This window comes from Strongylocentrotus purpuratus, unplaced genomic scaffold (assembly GCF_000002235.5).
Source record: "Strongylocentrotus purpuratus isolate Spur 01 unplaced genomic scaffold, Spur_5.0 spur5_scaffold_6, whole genome shotgun sequence".
NCBI classification, from domain to species: Eukaryota; Metazoa; Echinodermata; class Echinoidea; order Camarodonta; family Strongylocentrotidae; genus Strongylocentrotus; species Strongylocentrotus purpuratus.
In genome coordinates, this window is record NW_022145612.1 from 18,159,254 (window position 1) to 18,178,057 (window position 18,804).

Consider the following 18,804-nt stretch of genomic DNA (forward strand, 5'->3'; position numbering starts at 1 on the left):
GATTTGGATCAATCTCAACTCTTTATAAGACGGGGCCTAGAACTTTTTTTTTGCCCATGCAATTTCAAAACTTTCACAAAGCTTTCGTTCAATCATGAAAAGACAAGAGTTCGTTCTCAACTTTCTCTTTTTTCTTTCATAATTTGTATTATTATTATTTAGTTATTTTTTCGCCGGGGGAGGGGGTGGGGGAGTCTCAACCTGACATAAAGCCTATGTAGCATTTAATATTCTCGCCGTATTCGGCAAACACTCTGTTTTGCGAGGTCAATATACCTTGTATAACGAATATCAGTATGGGGGACATTGCCATAAAGTAAACAAAACCAAAATATAAAAAAATATATAACGTATGTTAATCTGCCTATTAAACGACATTTTTAAAACGACAATTATACCCTTTAGTGGTGGATGCCCAATAATAGTTATCGTACAGATGGGTCTTCATCGCCGACTTGAAAAAACCCTTAACAAATAAACTCCAGTGGATCGATACATGTATGATTTAAATCTGATGAACATTATCAATAGGGTTAATAGAAATGTTGGGCCGTGATTTCACCTAGTGCCTGTGCCTTGAGCATTTCTACTGGCGAAAGCTGAAACTTTCCACAGTCCATCACCAACGATTCTAGTGGTATCAGACGCAGGGGTTATAGTAAGTGAAGCACCAATCTGGTTTCCACTTGAAGGCATGTCTATCTGAGCGCCCATCCTCGTGTACTTGGCGGTATCACGTATAACAGCTACGTACAGTAACAAAAACAGAAGACAGGCAGGCTCACATAAATGCAAATATTAAATCCACTGCAAGTACTGAATCGATAATTTTTCATATCAGACTTACATTATTTTGACTAAATTTGATGTATATTGAAATACAGTTTCTCCTAGGCCCCTGTAACACATTGCGTTCTGGTTTGGGGTCCTAATTGAGGTGATCTCAAATACGCGATTAAGAGAACCCATAGAAAAAACAGACATTAATGATAATATTATTGTACACTACAAACGGGAGAGTTGTCCGTGACGTCGTCCCAATCCACTGACCAAATTGTTAATATTTTTAGACATTATCTCTTATTATTGGTCCAATTTCACTAAACTTTAGCCGTCCGGATTCTCTTGTTGCTCAGCTTTTTTACAAATGAGCTTATTATAAAAACGGAGTGCACGTCAAAAAGACGTCGAAACAGTTTACGAGCGACATCATTGCTTTTTATTCCTAAACAATAATTATTTTATAATTGTTGATAGGTACATATTTTGATGTAGGCCTATGATAAAAAGTTAAATGTGAAGAACAATATACGACACGAAACAACACGTCTACACTATAACTTAAATGAATAATCACAAACATTTATCACGGGGTATAAGACGTCTTGTTCTCTAAAAATAATGCATCTCGAAATATTTGTACTACATAGATGTCGCAATATAAGTGCGTTATACAATTATCATTATTACTATAACTATGGAGTAAGGGTATTACTCAAGATCCATTTAAATTTGTCATTCAATAATTAAGCTCCATAGTATCATTTTTAACGAGTTTCATTGTCTACATGAAAATTGAAATGATAATTTGTTTTACGCTCCTGATAACCAACAAAAGCACTTGCAGTGTATCAAGTAACTAATGTCAAAAGATAAACCTTAGGCATTTGTAATGTCCTTGTCTGTCACCTATGGAAACATGCGAAGAAGTACGAATATGAAAACGTATTACGTTATCCGAACATGATTTGTATGGGACATACAATAGGGTATTGGAGATTGCCCTTGAGCTGATATTTCCAAAATGGTTGCGATCGTCTTGTTATTACACCGGTCAGTTACGATCCTGCACGTTAAAGGTCAACGCACACACTTTCTTTCACTGAAGAGCATTCCAGAAAGTCCCTGTTTTTCAGGCACATAAAATACACATAAAATACAGTCAAACCTGCTTTAGTGACCACCTGTCTGCAAAGACCACCTGTCTACAAAGGCCACTTTTGTGTTTCTCTTAGGTGGTCGCTATAGACAGGTTTGACTGTATATTGTTCACTACAGACAAACGAAAGCTAAGAAACCGAATACAATGTATTTTGCAGTATACCAACCGCTGGGTCTACCCCTGAGACACGTGGCCCGTTGACAGGAAACAACTGCCCCTCCTCCAGGTAAAGGAATATTAAAATTTGGATCGGGGGAGTCCCCTTTACCGAACTCAACGCACAGAAACCCAATATCGTTACACCCAACCCTCCACAACTCAAACTGTGTAGCGACGTCAAACTCGAGGGGTGCTGCAGCATGCATAGGTGCACTGGCATCACGTCGTGCCAGGATCTGCCTGCGATAGGCGACTTTACGTCCTACTCCAGTTTGTGACGAGCTTCCGAAGATGCCCAATCTCCAAAGACCGTCGCCATAGATGTAATCGGTCGTTGGGGATGGGGTTATCCATGCTTGGATATTGACGTCGCTTGACTCAGCATCTCGATATGTTGTTGGTTCTACGGTCCATCGGAAGTTGGTAAGTCTTGCTGTCTTGAGGTGATCGTTCTGATTGCTGACAGGACGAGGACCTGGATTGGGACGTGGGTTGGGGACAGGATCGGGATTGGGATTCGGTCGTGGTCTTGGTCTTGGAGCACGGGTTGGCCTTGGATTTGAATCTGACGTGGGTGAAATATAATATAAGATTAATACATGATACCAAGACGGCTACCCCTAGATTTCAAAACCCTGCAAAATAAATCCCTAGGACATTTACATCCCCTTTGACAATAAGCTCGCTTCGTTCGCTCGCGATATTTGGCATACGGGTACGATATTTTCTGGCAATAGGCCCTCTCGGGTATATGTACAACTATGTGTAGGAGGGAAGGAAGACAGATCCTCTCTGATGAAGTTTAGATTGGGGTAAAGCAAACAAAAACTCCTAAAAGGGTGCCGTGGCTAAAAACAAAAACAACAATTGAATACGCTGATTTAGTAGACTAAAGACTGGTGTCCCCCCCCCCCCCCCCCCTCCCGATGACTGAGCCACGTTACGCCACTGGTCATGGGATACTAATTCTAATATAAAACATGATATTATATGAAAGTACGTCGCATGCATTAATGTACCTTAAAACATAACCGATCGAAAAGCGACAAACCTTATAGTCATGTACATGTACTATAGGACTGTTTTGAAGAAGAAACAAACAACAATTTGAATGTTTGTATTGCAGTCGGGCTTAAATCACACTAATACAAATTTTTAAAGACAATGACAAATTTAGATCAATCTTCATAAAAATGTATAGCCCTTGACGCTGTAAATAAAATAGCTGTAGGCCTACACTCACCTCGACATCGATACAGGTGACACTCGACGAAGTGGTTATTGACAATTGGTAGATTAAAGTTGGGTCGCGGTCTATCCCCTTTTGCAAATTCAAGACAAACGTAGCGTTTGTCCCCACATCCAACTCCTTCCATGTTAAAGTTTGTGATTAAATCAAATATCAAGGGTGACGACACGGTTAGTTCTCTGCTCGTTTCATAGTCATCGAGGATCTGACGAACATATTGGTGCCTAACTCCGCCGCCATCTCGCTCGCCGCTCAAATACAACCCCACCCGCCACAGACTCGACCCATGGATGTAGTCGGTTGCAGCCTCAGGCATAACGATGAGCTTAACACGGACTGTTAGGGCTGCTCCTGGAGCTCCTAAAGTTGACATTGGAGTCAGCAGCCACTGCATACTAGAGAAGCGAGCCGACGGCAGACCCGCAATATTGCCGCTTGTGTCTGGGTTGGAACGAGGAAAAGGGAAGCAAATGGGGGCTGGTCCAAACATTGTGCAGACCAAAGACGACAGAGAAAGCATCGACCAGGTAAAATATTCAGTTTTGTGCAAGTCACCAACATTCATGCTTCAGGCAGGTGGAAGGCTGCATCCATCTTGTCCATTCTACTTCGTTGATGTTACGGTGCTCCATTTCAAACGGTGCAACAATGCATTCAGTGCGTGCGGCGTATGCAATTACCAAGCAATATTTCCTTACTTTGATCAAAAAGTTGGCGGATGCAATAAAACAACATTCTGAGGCTTAACATTGACATAAACATGAAAATCAATATCAAAACATCAACCATTAGTTTCAGAGTAAGACACCTATTTTACATGTTAGTAATTGTGTTTGCCTATGTTAGTTTAATGCACGCGCGCGTTTTTGTTACACGCATTGTGGGAAACATTTACATTTTAATTCCCTCGCTACGCCCTTTATGAAAATGCATCACTCCATTTAGAAAAAAAGGTTAACTATGTGCCAACATGATTTGCATACAATTCTACATCATTTGCCATTGATGCGATATAATTTCTGATTTAAAATCGCATGAATTGTATTCGAAATATCATTTCAACTCAAAATATTATGTTTTATGTTAGACATAGGCATTACAAGTAAACTTATGTCGCCGACCGAATACGATGTGACTGATCGACGACTGTCCCGATATGGTAAGTCAACATTATCGGGGAAGGGGAGGGGGAGGAGGAGAGCTGCCGTTCACAGCTGCTGCTCACTATGATTGGACTAAATGGTAGTTGTTTTAGCACTGGTCGGGTATATACACTGCATCTCTTCCAATTAACTTTTGTACAAAAAAGAGAGCATCGTTGAGACCGACGAAATGACAATATTTCAGGTTTCTCGGTCTACCGTGGTAGCTTGCGGCCCCCACCATATTTTTGTTGTTAATATACACACACTCCCGGTGAGAGGAAATGCACTTCAGCTAGAAAGAATAAGAAATTTGACCACTCATACATTCACACTGGACTCATGCACTGCACTTGAAAATGTATCACCAGACTGTGCAGCTAATTGACTCGTTCCTGAATAAAGACACAAGAAGACTAGGAGGTGGTAAATATTTTATCTACATGTAATTCTACCTAGCTAACATGCTACAATCAACACTCATAGTTTATGGTTAAAGTTAGATAGTACATGATTGGGTTTGAAATCACTCATGTTTGTTGTACACGACTGTATTATTAGCATCGCTAATCAAGTGTGTCCGTGCAATACAAAGCCAATAGTTCATGCGCCAGTGAAACAAAGGTTTGATTGCACTTTTCATTTTGCATCCACCCCATTTTTTTACGATATCCATCTCAGAAGGCGCGTCAATAACCGAGCCAATCGCTGACCCAGTCCTGTGTCAGGCAAATGACGGCTCATGTGCAACGCAACGGTTATTAGCAAAATAATAAATGTGTCAAACAAGATCGCGATCGAGCTAAAGCATGCCTTTACACACTAAATCACATGTCAACATGCATTTAAATACATGTATATGCAAACTATTGAAACATTGATATTCACATTTACTTGAGGTCAAGGTTTCCTCGAACCCCTCCATAAATTATACTTTCTTCTCAGAGTATAAAGATTCCATCTCAAACTTCCATGTGAATACCTCCAGCAGGAGAGCTCAGAGAATAATTCACAACATCAAAAATAATCTTGACTAATTCCACAATGTCTAATACATATCTATTGAGACTGAATGGCGTAACTATTATATTTCACTCCATTAGATGCCAATTCTATAAATATTCGTTGAAAATATTTAGGTACGTTAAGTCTATCTTATTTTGCACCGATTTTCTGATTATTGCACAATGACGACAACAATCGTAATACATATACATAACTGAATGATACATGGTTTAAAGGAACACAATCGTAATCGACTTCGCGTAAATTTGTAATCAAATTTTATTTACCTTACGTAAAAATATTTCCCTGGTGGGATCATAATCATTTAAATAAATCAATGTCGGTCATAAGTAGATTTAGCTTTGGCACCTTTTGGAATACTCTCTTCATGTTTCCCATAATAAAAAACATGGAGAGATATCAATAACACTACAAGACAATGACATCAAGTTGGAAATAATAAATGACGTAAGGTGTTCTTCTTTTATTAATTTATATTGCATGTATATGATTTGACTTCAAATTACATTACGTAATGGAATACATGGGGATGATCTCAGTGTACATGACTTCATAGGTTCCAACAGAATGGTTAGACCCTATCGGATGATGTACAGGCATTGTTACCTTGGCAATTGAAGCGGTTGCATACTTTTAAGATGCCTCCACTGATCGGAATGGTAAAATCCACGGACGAAGCTTCATTCCTGCGCATTTCAACGCAGAAGTATGGGTGTGGGTTTGGTCCATCGCACATAAGTCTAGTGTCGAAATCAACTTCACCGGACAGAACGAGATTGGTTCCATACTGACTGTAATGGCAAAATTTAAGAAAGGAAAGTTGAATCAGTCGTAATTGTTGTATTACCCTCTTTTGTTCTCAGTACAGACAAGAAGGGTTTTCTTTAATGCCCGTTGTACATGAGGCATCTTTTTTTTTTGACGAAGTAATTAGTAAGCAATTTCGCAGTACTTCATGCTTCGAGCGTGTGTGACAAATTCATCCATAAACAGTGAAAGGAAAATGAGCTTTTGGCACATATGCACTCTTATCTTCCATTGGCTTCATTGGTGTGGGTTATAGCATGGCAAAATGGTAGGTAATAACATGATGAATGGAAGAATGTATCAAAACAGAGTAATGTAAATATCGTACTAAAACTCAATGTAAGTTAATTCAGAGTTATTTCATCAATGAATCAAAATATCGAAGTGAATAGAGTGAAGCATAGTTTTCAAAATTTGGTCCAAAGGTGTACCATTCCGGCATCTTCTATCATGCCTTTCCCGTAAACCAGATTTCTAGCAAGCGAGCGTAAAAATATAAATGTATAACAGTCTCAGGCAATGCACATTGTGCATATTAACTTACATTGATACTAGCTTGCTGATAATAATACTATTGCATGAGTTCTTGTACAGCGCTCATATCTGTCAGACTTGATGACACTCCTGGCCCTCTCGATTATTACCCTGGCTTTAACATGGCTGCCATTACGGCGCTCTATAGCATTTCAAGGAATTAATTCATGCCAGGTACCCATTCACATCACCTGGATTGAGTGTGGCAAATGTAGATTAATGTCTTGCCCAAGGACATTAGTGCCGCGGACCTTGCGATCCACAGTCCGGTGACGTATCAACTCGACCAAGACACCTCTACTCGAATATAAGATAACAATTGCCAAAATATTGGGAGATTAGAAAACACCTGTTCGACTAGCAATGCCCATGAATTCATCAATAAGGAATAAGTACATGTTTCGTGATTTATGGTGACACATCGACATATCTAAAAAATTGCGAATTTTCTTACTAGCTAGGCGTCATCATAGCTTGCTGAGTGAGTATGTTTTGCCTGTATCCATACTTGGTAGGGTTCTCAGCTCGTTGGGAATCCGTTGCATAGACACCCATCTTCCATAGGTTGTTTCCCCTGATGGTATCACTACCGGTGTCTGGTGTTAATGTCATCGTTACCTCGATATTAGCACTAGGGGATCTTACGCTTTGCCAGTTTGCTACCACCCGCTGGAAGAGGGCATTCTTTTGAGACTGCGCCGCTGGGGTTTCAATTAATTTACGGGGGGTGGTGGAATAAAGGGTTGTAGAAGAAAATAGAACATGCAAATTATTACAGTATCAAACGGCTATTCAAAAAATATATCTTCTTTTCCTGTAAGGAAGAAAATAAGTCAGTTAAGAGTGAAAATATCAACTTCGCAATCACACTCTCACAAACTCCACCATTCACTTCACCTGTTCTGTCCGATTCATACCAACTTTGACATCGCACACACATTACCCGCTCATGCACCTCGATCTACACCATCACAACATACAAAAACGAACTACATTTGAACACTAACAAGAGGGTAGGGTTGACAAGGAAAGGTTTTATTTTTTTACAAACTAAATAAGCATAGGTTGGCTAAAAGGATATGCGTAATGACAGTAACATAACAAAAACACACGAGTTGAACAGAGTTACAAACACAATACAGCAAGCATGAAGTAAGGCGTCGGGAGTGGGATAATTTTGTGGTTTTTCATGTACACTTACCCAACTAGAAGCAATCGTAGATTCACGAAACTATAAGAAATCGTTTCTTGTTAATATGATATACACTAAAATCAGAAGAAAAATACATGGGTAAAAAATGAAACAAATATTACGACACGGGGAATATGGTAAATTTAACGAGATTCATTGTTCGAAATCTTCATTCCTGAATTTGGAATCACGCAGCTAGCGCTTAATCTTAGCCATGTGGCAAATATCTATTTCGATATCATTGTAGCCATTTACTCTCGAATTATGGGTAATGCTATTATCCAACTTGTCTATAATTATGAGTTATCTCTTTATCTTGAGGAAAGAATGGCAGCGTTAGATGGCGACTACGCATGCAAGCTTGAAACAGCAGACTCACCTTGGCAAGTTATTCTCTTGCATGAAACAGCTTCGTCATTACGCAACGGTAAATCAAAGTCCGGGTTTGGAGAGTCTCCCTTGGCGAACGAAATGCAGATGTAGTTGAACTCTGACCCTGTGCATCCCATACCAGTTACGTCGACGGAAGAGAGCACGTCTACAAAGTCCAGTGGCATCTGTAAAATGAGGGAAATGAGAAATTTCTGCAGTCCTTTTCCGAATGACTCAGTATCCGAAAGATATAAAGTTTGGATAACAATTATTAGTTAACATTAAAGATCGTAGTGCAATCAGGTAATTTCTTACTACTCTTCATTTAAAAAGGAAAAGTCATGTTCCATCTGCATACTTACCCCGGGAGTAATAGGAGTCGACGAAGCTGCCTCGGTTAAGATCTGCTCCCGATGCTGTCCTCTGATAGCACCTCTGTCTGGACCATTTTCGCTGGTGAAAAATCCCAATTTCCACAGGTTGGTACCGTTGAGCGGGGACGATCGTTCTGAAGTAGCAATTGTGACGCTGATGCTTACATTGTTTGGGCGGCCGATGTTGTGCTCAAGCAGATGTAAATCCCAGTCGAGTGAAAGCAGACGAACGACTGGTTTTGAAGGACCTTTGTATCATAGAAAAATTGCTGACAGAATCAAATATTGTTCAGTGACAGAACGTTGACAGGAGTGGATGCAGGCAACCAAAGATCGGGTAAATGATAAGAGAGTTGTGATTTTTTTAAAAGTCAAGATCCTTATTAATATGGGGAGTCTCTCGCTGCAGCCGTATTGGTAAAACGTGATGGCGCACGTGTGCAGAGCTAAAGTTTTCTAAGAGGGAAGACGCCTATAAAAATGTTGTCAAATTGGGGGAGGTACTAAATTATCATTTGGAAAACTACAGTTGCTTTTGAACGAGCAAATACCGCCATTCTCATCTTATGATAGAGTAGCCATACTTTTAACGTAAAGTGTGATACTCGTAATATATTTTAACAGACGGTTGAAGAAGAAATGTTATCAGCACCCCGTACCATTGGTGCAAGCACTTCGTAAGGTTATCGTTACTGAATATGGTGATTATGTATAAAGAGAACGTATTAAACATGTTCCAACACAGACAAAATCTATGTATGCATGCAGTTGTCTTTGTAACAATCGACAATCCCCAATTCGTATTAGCCACTTTTATACGTCAGTCACACCTCCAAACCCACCTAAAAAACGATTAATTCTTGGCCATACGAAGTAATGTAATTTCATGTTTGACTTGTTCTTAATTTAGTGACAGTCTTTAGGATGTGAAAGCGGTTTACATTTCTCGTACATGCTATGTAGGATTAACCAATTTGCTTACCTGGACATGACACGGATTTGCAGAAGATAAGGGGTTTCTGCGCATCGTTGTGAAAGACGAAATCTGGTCGAGGTTCGTCACCCTTCGCGATCTCGAGGCATATATACTTGAACTTCGAGCAGCCGAGCTTCATAATGTCAAACTGAGTTGGAAGAGACGGAAAGTTGATTTTTCCCCCGGGTATGACAGGTACAGATGCCTGGGAAGGATCGAGGAGCTGCCGTACGTAATTAAACCTCTCATCGGAGCTCCCATTGGCCATAGGGCTGCCGAACAATCCTACTCGCCAAAGACCTTGTCCGCGAATGACGTCACTGTCAGGACTGAGTTGGGCATTCAAATCAAGTACGATGTCACTGGGAGCGCTTCTACGGGCGGCCATCACTGTAAGCCCCCAAGTGACTGGTCCAACCGCCATACGGAGCAAACTGGCTGGCAGAAAACAAATTACAAAACAAAAGTCTTGAGTTCATCATGGTACAGATGGTTTAGAATTAAAACGTAATGACTCAAGTTATGCCACAAAATCAACGTTTGCTGTAGGTATTGGCTTGGATGAAAGCAGCTAAATCTGATAAACAAATTAGGAGTAATTGTTGCCGGATCTACAACTTGTTTACGCACAAGACCAACTGAACTAGCCTATACAACTCGGAAAATATGATTGAAAAGGGTTTATGCCTGTTCACTACTCACCTAGTGGGTCACACGGCGCCGCCCGGCAACTTGTGAAGACCTCCTTCCCACTGTTGGTTTGGAATGGAAAGAAAGGTTCCGCATTATTGCCACGAGTGAACTCCATACACATGAAGTGGAATTCGTTACAGCCAATCGTCCCAACGTCGAAAGGAAACCGGGCTCGGATTGGAAGCGGAAGGCCAGATACCAGTATCTGACTCGCACTTTTTCCTTCCAGAATCTGCCACAAATGAATCAAAATGTTAATCAGCAACTGATAAAGAATAGAGACTGTGATTTGTCTCTTTCATTGTACAAAATGTCTTGAAAATAGACTTAAGAACGTTTGCATCTAAATTTCAACGCTGCCCATTAAAAATATTTGTGAATAAGTGCAAGTACATTACTTAGACTTAGTGCCTACTCTATGAGCTTGCAATGCTGTCTCTGTTTAACGTAAACGACACCGACAGCCGCTCCGAAGAGATAGTGGCTACTCCTTAAATTGCTTGGTCAAGGAAACACCCGTAAGTCACCATTTATTCATCATGCTTTATACAGAGTATTTTGGGAACAGTTCCCACCTGTGGAATGTATCCAAACTTTGGTCCTGTTCCATTGACGTTCATGCTGCCAAATACCCCCATGCGCCAGAGATTCGTTCCGGCCACGCTCTCACTGGACTCGTTTGCAAAGAGGAAAGCTTCCATTTCCAGCTCGGTCAGTTCTCCAGGCTCATTGCTCACCACTCCGGCTGACCAGAACATACTCTCCATAATTACTCCTGATGAGCGAGAAATTTATATTGAAATATAGTTAGGTTTTGAGGTAAATAGTACCCATTGATAATGCGCATTGCACACGAGACGTCATTTGCTAACGTAGCACCGCGTCATTTACTGAAGACGCATCAACAACAGGTGCGGTCTTTGACGAACCATATGAGAGCCGTATCGTATGTACGGTAAATGCACATTGTACGGTGGAAATATCGTACTGAATGACTGGCACATACATAATTATTTTCATTCATCAGCGTAGGTAATAGCGCAACAGGAATAACGCTTCGAGTGTAATGAGCTATGTTGTCTTGTATGACTGGAATATCGATTACTCCACAATGGATTTTGACTTTTAAAATTCAAAGACTAAAGCTTACCTATATTGTTTTATTCAAAACAATGGATGTGTTATTTACATTTAATATCAGCAAATAAGATTTCTATGAATGCTCTTGTATGCACTTTAATGTTAATCAGACACAAATTAATGTATATGCATCAAAGAAAAGGGCTTCTTATAGAAAGTGTATGGATAGCATTGCTCTTATAGTGCTGGCACATATACATATGATTTACACATTATGATTTAATCTAAATAAATATCACACTAGAATGTGGCTATTCTAATATAGGCCTACGATGAATAAAGGTGCACAATAGCCAACACAATCCCAATATCATTTCACCTAGCTGACCTGCGTGACTTTAGACCTGACAATTCCATTTATAACTAACCTATTCGACATTCGCCATAGTAGGCGACCCCCACGTTTTGTGACAGACATCTTACTATGTTGTCGATTTCGCAGGAACTCGAGTAGGTGATTCCGTCATTGCCACAGACCGGCTCAGCATCGCCAGGACAAGGGAGGCGACATGTTCTATCCACTCCTAGAAAGGAAAGAAATAGTTTCGATCATAGCGTATCGAGAAATATAGTGCGGAAAATGGAAAATATTCGTTATTCTTATATATTTGTATTCTACGTTCATTCAGCTTTCCATTGATATAAAGATGTATTTTCATCGAATAGAGCTCGAAAAATGATCATCCGACAGCACTTGACCTTTAACCCGCTAACTCTCTACCGCCACTTTCTGTCTCCCTCCATCGACCAATCTTATTCATAAATCAGGGTCGGTGTACATGGGAGAAAAAAAAGGTGGCATGAACTTCGGAGAAAGCTGAGATCAGCGAATCTCTGCCATTGCTTCAAAAAACACTTTCCATGTGTTCAACCCCACGGTTCGATTAGTGTATTATCCTCATGACGCGTCTTGATGGTTAGATGAATCGGTGGGTGTTACTTTCTTCACCTTAATACTATTGTACAATCCCAACCCGATTACGATGTTCCCCGTCCTTCTAATACCTTTTCCCTTGGTTCATAAATATTTATTTTCATCAGCTAGCTTTGTTTCTTCTTTGATATATTGATGGAACAGACCTATAATGCAGGATATGTGGAAAATATGGGGAGACCATACACCACATTGTCTCTGGCTGCCCAGTACCAGCAAAGATCTAGCCAGCAGCATACCTGCACTGCAAGATTTGCCAGCATTACAAAAACAAACCTTCTGAAATGGTATAAACGCTTTCCTCGAACAGTAACTGAAACTGTAACTTCACCTGGGTGGAGAGTGGCAAGTGTAGAGTGATGTTTTGCTAAATGACATTAGTGCCGCGGCGGGACTCGAACCGCAAACCATGTGACCCAAAGTTCGGTGATGCATCCACTAGACAACGACACCTCTACCTCTTTGTTTGCATACATAATTTCTACCTGATTGTTTTTGTTTGATCCTAAACTAAACGGGCTGGAAAATGAAAAAAAAACATATAGAAAAGAAAAGAAGAAGATACATGTATCTTACCATCACCGGTTCTCCCATAGCACGGTATCTCGGTGCATAGAACAGCGCTTCCGGTTAATGATGTAATAGTGAGTGTGTAGGGTGGGCGAGGGTTATCTCCCTGAGAAAACTCTACGCACAGGTACAGGAAGTCACTACATCCTACCTGTATGGTGGAACAGACAATGGTTATCTAATTGAAGACCCGTTATTGTTTTTGTTTTTGTATATATTGATATCTCTATTAAAAAAAGTCATATTAAATGGAAAGAACTCATATCGTACGGCATATATTGACGACAATTCGAATTTCAATATTTTTTTCCTCTCTCTCTCTTACAATCCATCATCATATACATTGGCTTTTTCCTAAATCCAACATTAAGAGGGCATTGGTCTTACTTTGTAGTTGAAATACGAATTTGGAAAGCTATTAATTTGTGGGAGGGTGTAAGATGAGTCAACTTCTTTTGGTTCATCCCCCTTCTATTCCTTCTCTCTCTCTCTCTCTCTCTCGCTCGCACTCTGTTTTTTTTTTTGTCTAGTGCTTTTTTTTTTCGCCATATTTTAAGGGGGGCTATGAGCTCCACACTTCCTCCCGTAAATACTGCCACTGAGTCTAGAATAAAAAAAGAAGCAGACACTTACCTCATTCAAATCATACACTGTTTGGAGGTTGGTGAAATAGTGAGGTCTTCCAGTACGAACTTTCATGGAAGCTTCCTCGTCGCTCAGTAACTGCTGTACATACGGTCCAGCTCGATCACCAAACCCGTCTTCAAACTGACTCCGATACAGACCAGCCTTCCATAAACCTAGCAGACATGTAAAAATGTTCAATACATGACCTTGACGGCAGACAAATTCTCTCACCATTATCCACAAACTATAGGGTGAACCTTATAAAACAAAACAAACTCTCTCTCTCTCTCTCTCTTTGAATAACGCAGAACTTATTTGGGGAAAAAAGCTGTTGGTTCTCCAAATTAGGTTTGTGTGTTATTGTTTTTTTTTTTTTTTTTTGCTGTTTATTTATTTATTTATTAATTGCCTAAAAATGATCTTCCGCAGATCCAGGCCATAAACTTAAATTATTATTATTGTTATAATTATAATTCGGCCAGAGAGAAGGGACGAACCTGCACCTACTGGGTCCACAAGCTAGCTTTTGCAGGCAACCGTGTTATAATTAGGTACAATTTTTGTGAAAAATAACTTTGCCTAAAATTGTAAAGCTTGCTTCTTTTCTTCTTTTTAATGTTTCGAATCAAACTGTTATTAAAATAAAACTAATGATTTAATTCTGATAATGAGTATACTTATTGTTGAGGATTATGGCAACCATTCGTCTGTTTGTGGATAATGTTTCATTCATTTTTTTTGGTAATAGATAAGCAATGAACAAGATTGCAACTACGGGCACTTTCGAAAAATCAACTTCAAGAAATTTAAATAGCCTTTTTGGGGGGGGGGGGGTCTCGAAATTTGATAATTTGACACTTTTCTTTGTTTGGGGGGTGAAGGTCACCTATTTTAGGTCAGCCATGGGCATAATTTTTTTTTTTTTTTTTTTAATAATTAAAACAAAAAACAAAAAAAAAAACAAGGGGGGTTTAGGGGGGTTTCCTTACAAATACACACATAAAAAATACCAAAGGGGGGGTTTAACCCCCTAACCCCCCCCCCCCCCCCCCCCCCCCTGCGTACGCGCCTGGCCTTGTGCGTCACCTTGTGAAATGTGTGAACATGACAATGACATATTACGAAATCCAAAAATGCGTTCTATGAGACATACAATAGGGTATTTAACGAATTGCCCTTGATAGTTGATTTTTCGAAAGAAATATTGCGATCATATTAATGGGCGTTCATAAAATACCTCGTCCTTGGATGGTATCGCCCAACCTGGATGTCTGGAACGTGACATTGATGGATATGTTGGGATGGTAGTAGCCGAGATGTTGTCTGGCAGCGATTTTCCAGGAAATCGCCTCCAAGATGACATGTTTTTGAGCCCGCCGAGATCGATGATGGGCACCTGTCGGTTGATGTCATGATGTCATATATGCGGGTAGATGAGGAGGAGCATGAAGATGATGGAATGATGGTGATGGATTAGGTGGAGTGACGAGTTGGAGGAAGAAATGACAAGGAGAAGGAAGGGGACGATTAAGAGGGTACAGAAAAACGCATTGCAGTAGAATAATGCACACAGTGGTAAGAGGAATTATAAAAAAACAAGGTTAGTTGGTGGCAAAATGTTGAAAGGAAGATATAATGGACGATGATTCAATGTCGAAGATTGATCACAATATCATTGATATGGAATCATTAATAGAATGGCGTCAGTGTCCATTAAGATTGATTGGAAAATTGCAATAAGGAAAACGGTGTATTTGATATCAAATCGGTAATTGGAAGACACAAAAGCGGAAACATGATGATGATGATGATGGTGATGATGATGATGATGATGATGATGGTGGTGGTGGTGATGATGATGATGATGGTGGTGGTGGTGATGATGATGATGATGATGTTGGTGGTGGTTGTGGTGGTTGTGGTGGTTGTGGTGGTGGTGGTGGTGATGGTGGCGGTGGCGATGGTGGTGGTGGTGGTGATGATGGTGGTGGTGGTTTTGGTGATGGTGGTGGTGGGGATGGTGGTTGTGTTTGTGGTGATGGTGGTGGTGGTGGTGGTGAAGATGATGATGAAAATGAAGATAGGGAGACAAAATTATGTTCGATTATAATAAATTGTATCAAATATTTACAGTTTCTTTCTGACTTGTGTGCTCAAATGTCATGCGGTGCTGACCCGGTTAGTCCATTGTGGTATATCATGGTAAATGTATTAACAACTCCAAAGTCTGTAATTCGAAGTCATAACAGTATTAAATATACTCATATATATATATATATATATAATCTTTTTTAATAAATCACGTTTATTACAAAGAGATGAGATCTACGTTACTTTGAAATAAATGAATTCGGTAATAAATATCAAACGAAAATGAAAAAAATAAGGAAAGTATACCTATCGGCTACGTGTGTTTTTTCCAAAAATGAAAATGAAATCCATATTGTTGAATAAAGTTTTGGTTAATGCAAACAATTAATGGAGGTATTGTGCAAAAAGTCAATTGAAATTAATGGCTGGAGTATACGGCAAACGAAAAATGATATTGCTATATCAGTTTAATACAAACTTGAATGAAATTTATTATCTTTGAAGCAAATTAATGACAAATATCTAAAAGAATCCAATGGAATGTAAAGTATATGAAATGAAATGAATAAGTACTTTCAAAACCTTCACCTCTCTTTCTATGTTCGAGGGAGAGAAAAATCACGACGATATTCGATACATACTTTATTTTTGAGATTTTTCTTACGAGTAAAGGTTACGCTGCCGGTAAATGCAAAATAATTTCATATTTAGAAATTCTTACCCACAATAGGTCACATATTCAAAAGTCAGCTAGTTACTGCAATTCCTCTGCAAGATACTACATCGCGATGCCAATGAAACGCCTACGTAGGATCTATGACGAGGCAGCTGTACACAACTTGTTCCAACATGGCACGTTCCAATTGGCTACATCTCTTTCAGGATTACGCCCCCCAAAAATCTTTACCTCCATCGGTCTTTGATGGCGCTCATTTTGGCGCAATCACCAATAATGTCATTTAATTAAGCATTTTAAAGTCTGATAGAGAAGAAGAGTCCATTGCATTCAACCAATCACCCGTAGAAACAAGCTTTCACGAAAGTGACAAAAAGGCTGCTGCACATCAGAAATTCTCTTCTTTTTTTTCCTGCATGGGCTTTCGCTGACTAAGAATATAGCATTAACCTTGCATTATATGAGGGCGGGAATATTATGATTCTAGAAATTTTGTTTTCCTCCTCATCCTTGTATAACTATAGCTGCAGCTGTGTCTGAAAAGACAGCAGTTGGCGGGACCTCCACAGACAACAGAAAGGCAGGGTAAATTGACACATAGATGTAGACATACATGGGAAAATATTGGAAAGAAAGAAAGATACGGATAGAGAGAGACACACAGAGAGAGACTGAGATAAAGAGAGAGAAAGAAAGAAAGAGAGAGAGAAAGAGAGAGAAAGAGAGAAAGAAATTAAAGAGAGAGATTAAGCTAGCTAGGGAGAATGATAGGAGAGACTGAAATAGGGGGATTAGAGAAAGTAAATTAACAGGAGAGACAGATATGTAGATATACACACAGAGAGACAGATAGACAGACAGGCAGAGAGAAAGAACGAAAGAAAGAGAGAGAGAGAGAGGTGGATACGACTGGGTGGATGAAATTGAATTTTCATCACAGCCATTCTGCATGACCCTTTTCCTTGGCTTTAGATTTGTTAGCATTAAAAAGCCACCGGTTCACCATATGCTGCCAAATCCTACTTTTTCCTTTCATTTTCGTTTTTTTCTTCTTCTATTGGGGGGGGGGGGGCTCCCTTTCATTCCTAAAAAAGGTCACCTTGTTTGTTTTCCCATGCGGCAACGCTTCAAATGATTCTGCATCATTATACTAACCAAATAATATTCATGAACTAATTCCTGGTGTCATGATGATTTGTGGGCCAAAACAATTTGTTGAAGGGTGACATTGTGAGAATTCTTATTACATTATTTGATTATTTTGATAATGTAAGATTTAACTTTTTAGTATTCTGTGAAACGATTATTATATGTACGTTTCTTCATATTAAGGCCAATTTCATTTCATGATATACAGAAATATCGGGTTTTTCGTCCAACAATCTTTTTTGATTTTAACTAATTTTATTTATCTCTTTTTGAAGTGTATGCTCAGCTAGTGTAAGAAGGCATGATCTCTAGCATTTGGGCAGAGGGGAATTTTTCTTCGTTTTACCCGCATGTCTGCGTCCATTATATTGTAAATATTTTCAAAAATTAATGTTTTTGTGCAAGTTCCGTATTCGTTGGATAGTATTACGTCCATAATTATATTCATTGGTTACGTATAGTCTCCCTTGGAAGGGCTCAAGGCGAAGCAGAGTAATTGGTAGGGTGTAGCCGGATGGGAGGGGAAAAATGCTTATTGGTCGAGATCCTGCTCTGACGTCATTGGTTCTTATAATAATCCTCAAAGTAAATTATGTGATTAGTTATAGGGTCAGGTTTCGACAGATTTCTACAACAACTTTAAAAACAAACATTTCCGAAATAATTGAGACTATTTCCTTCCAACTCCCTTCCATTTCCCAGACACTATCAAAAAAACATGTCAAAATTGACTTACCAACAATACCATCTGTCCTGCGTCAGCACGTATGGCTCGTCTGAAAACTGTGATTGCCATCAGTATCCTCCAAAGGTGTGAGGCATCTGCCATCGAAGGGTTTGCATGCAACTTCACGTCGACAATATCGTCACATTCGAACAAAGTTGCGACAACGGATGACTCTACGCCATCAAAGGGTTCGCATGCAACTTCAAGTCGACAATATCATCACATTCAGACAAAGTTGTGCCAACGGATGACTCGCAAAACTTTCCAATCAATACAACAAACATATATCGTTTGGGCTTGCTCCCTCGGGTTTGCAATTGCTATCCACGGGGAACTAATGATCCACCATCTTGGGGGAGCTAGCCGGTATGGTGCTGACGGTGGCACCGGGTTGTTGTTATGATAGAGTATCTAAAGGTAATCC

At 39.7% G+C, this 18,804-nt stretch overlaps 1 protein-coding gene across 1 annotated transcript in view; it reads right to left on the bottom strand.

The window, feature by feature from the left end:
- Positions 1-18,804, bottom strand: part of LOC582310 — a 48,960-nt gene that overhangs the window by 15,341 nt on the left and 14,815 nt on the right. Inside the window, exons 3-14 of the mRNA XM_030973370.1 lie at positions 14,975-15,133; positions 13,744-13,910; positions 13,117-13,261; positions 11,975-12,130; positions 11,042-11,241; positions 10,476-10,698; positions 9,780-10,211; positions 8,786-9,045; positions 8,431-8,608; positions 7,314-7,560; positions 6,125-6,309; positions 563-746 (exon numbers count right to left, since the gene is read on the bottom strand). Of these exons, the coding sequence (XP_030829230.1) occupies positions 563-746; positions 6,125-6,309; positions 7,314-7,560; positions 8,431-8,608; positions 8,786-9,045; positions 9,780-10,211; positions 10,476-10,698; positions 11,042-11,241; positions 11,975-12,130; positions 13,117-13,261; positions 13,744-13,910; positions 14,975-15,133 (2,536 nt within the window). The remainder of the gene's footprint in view (positions 1-562; positions 747-6,124; positions 6,310-7,313; positions 7,561-8,430; positions 8,609-8,785; positions 9,046-9,779; positions 10,212-10,475; positions 10,699-11,041; positions 11,242-11,974; positions 12,131-13,116; positions 13,262-13,743; positions 13,911-14,974; positions 15,134-18,804) is intronic.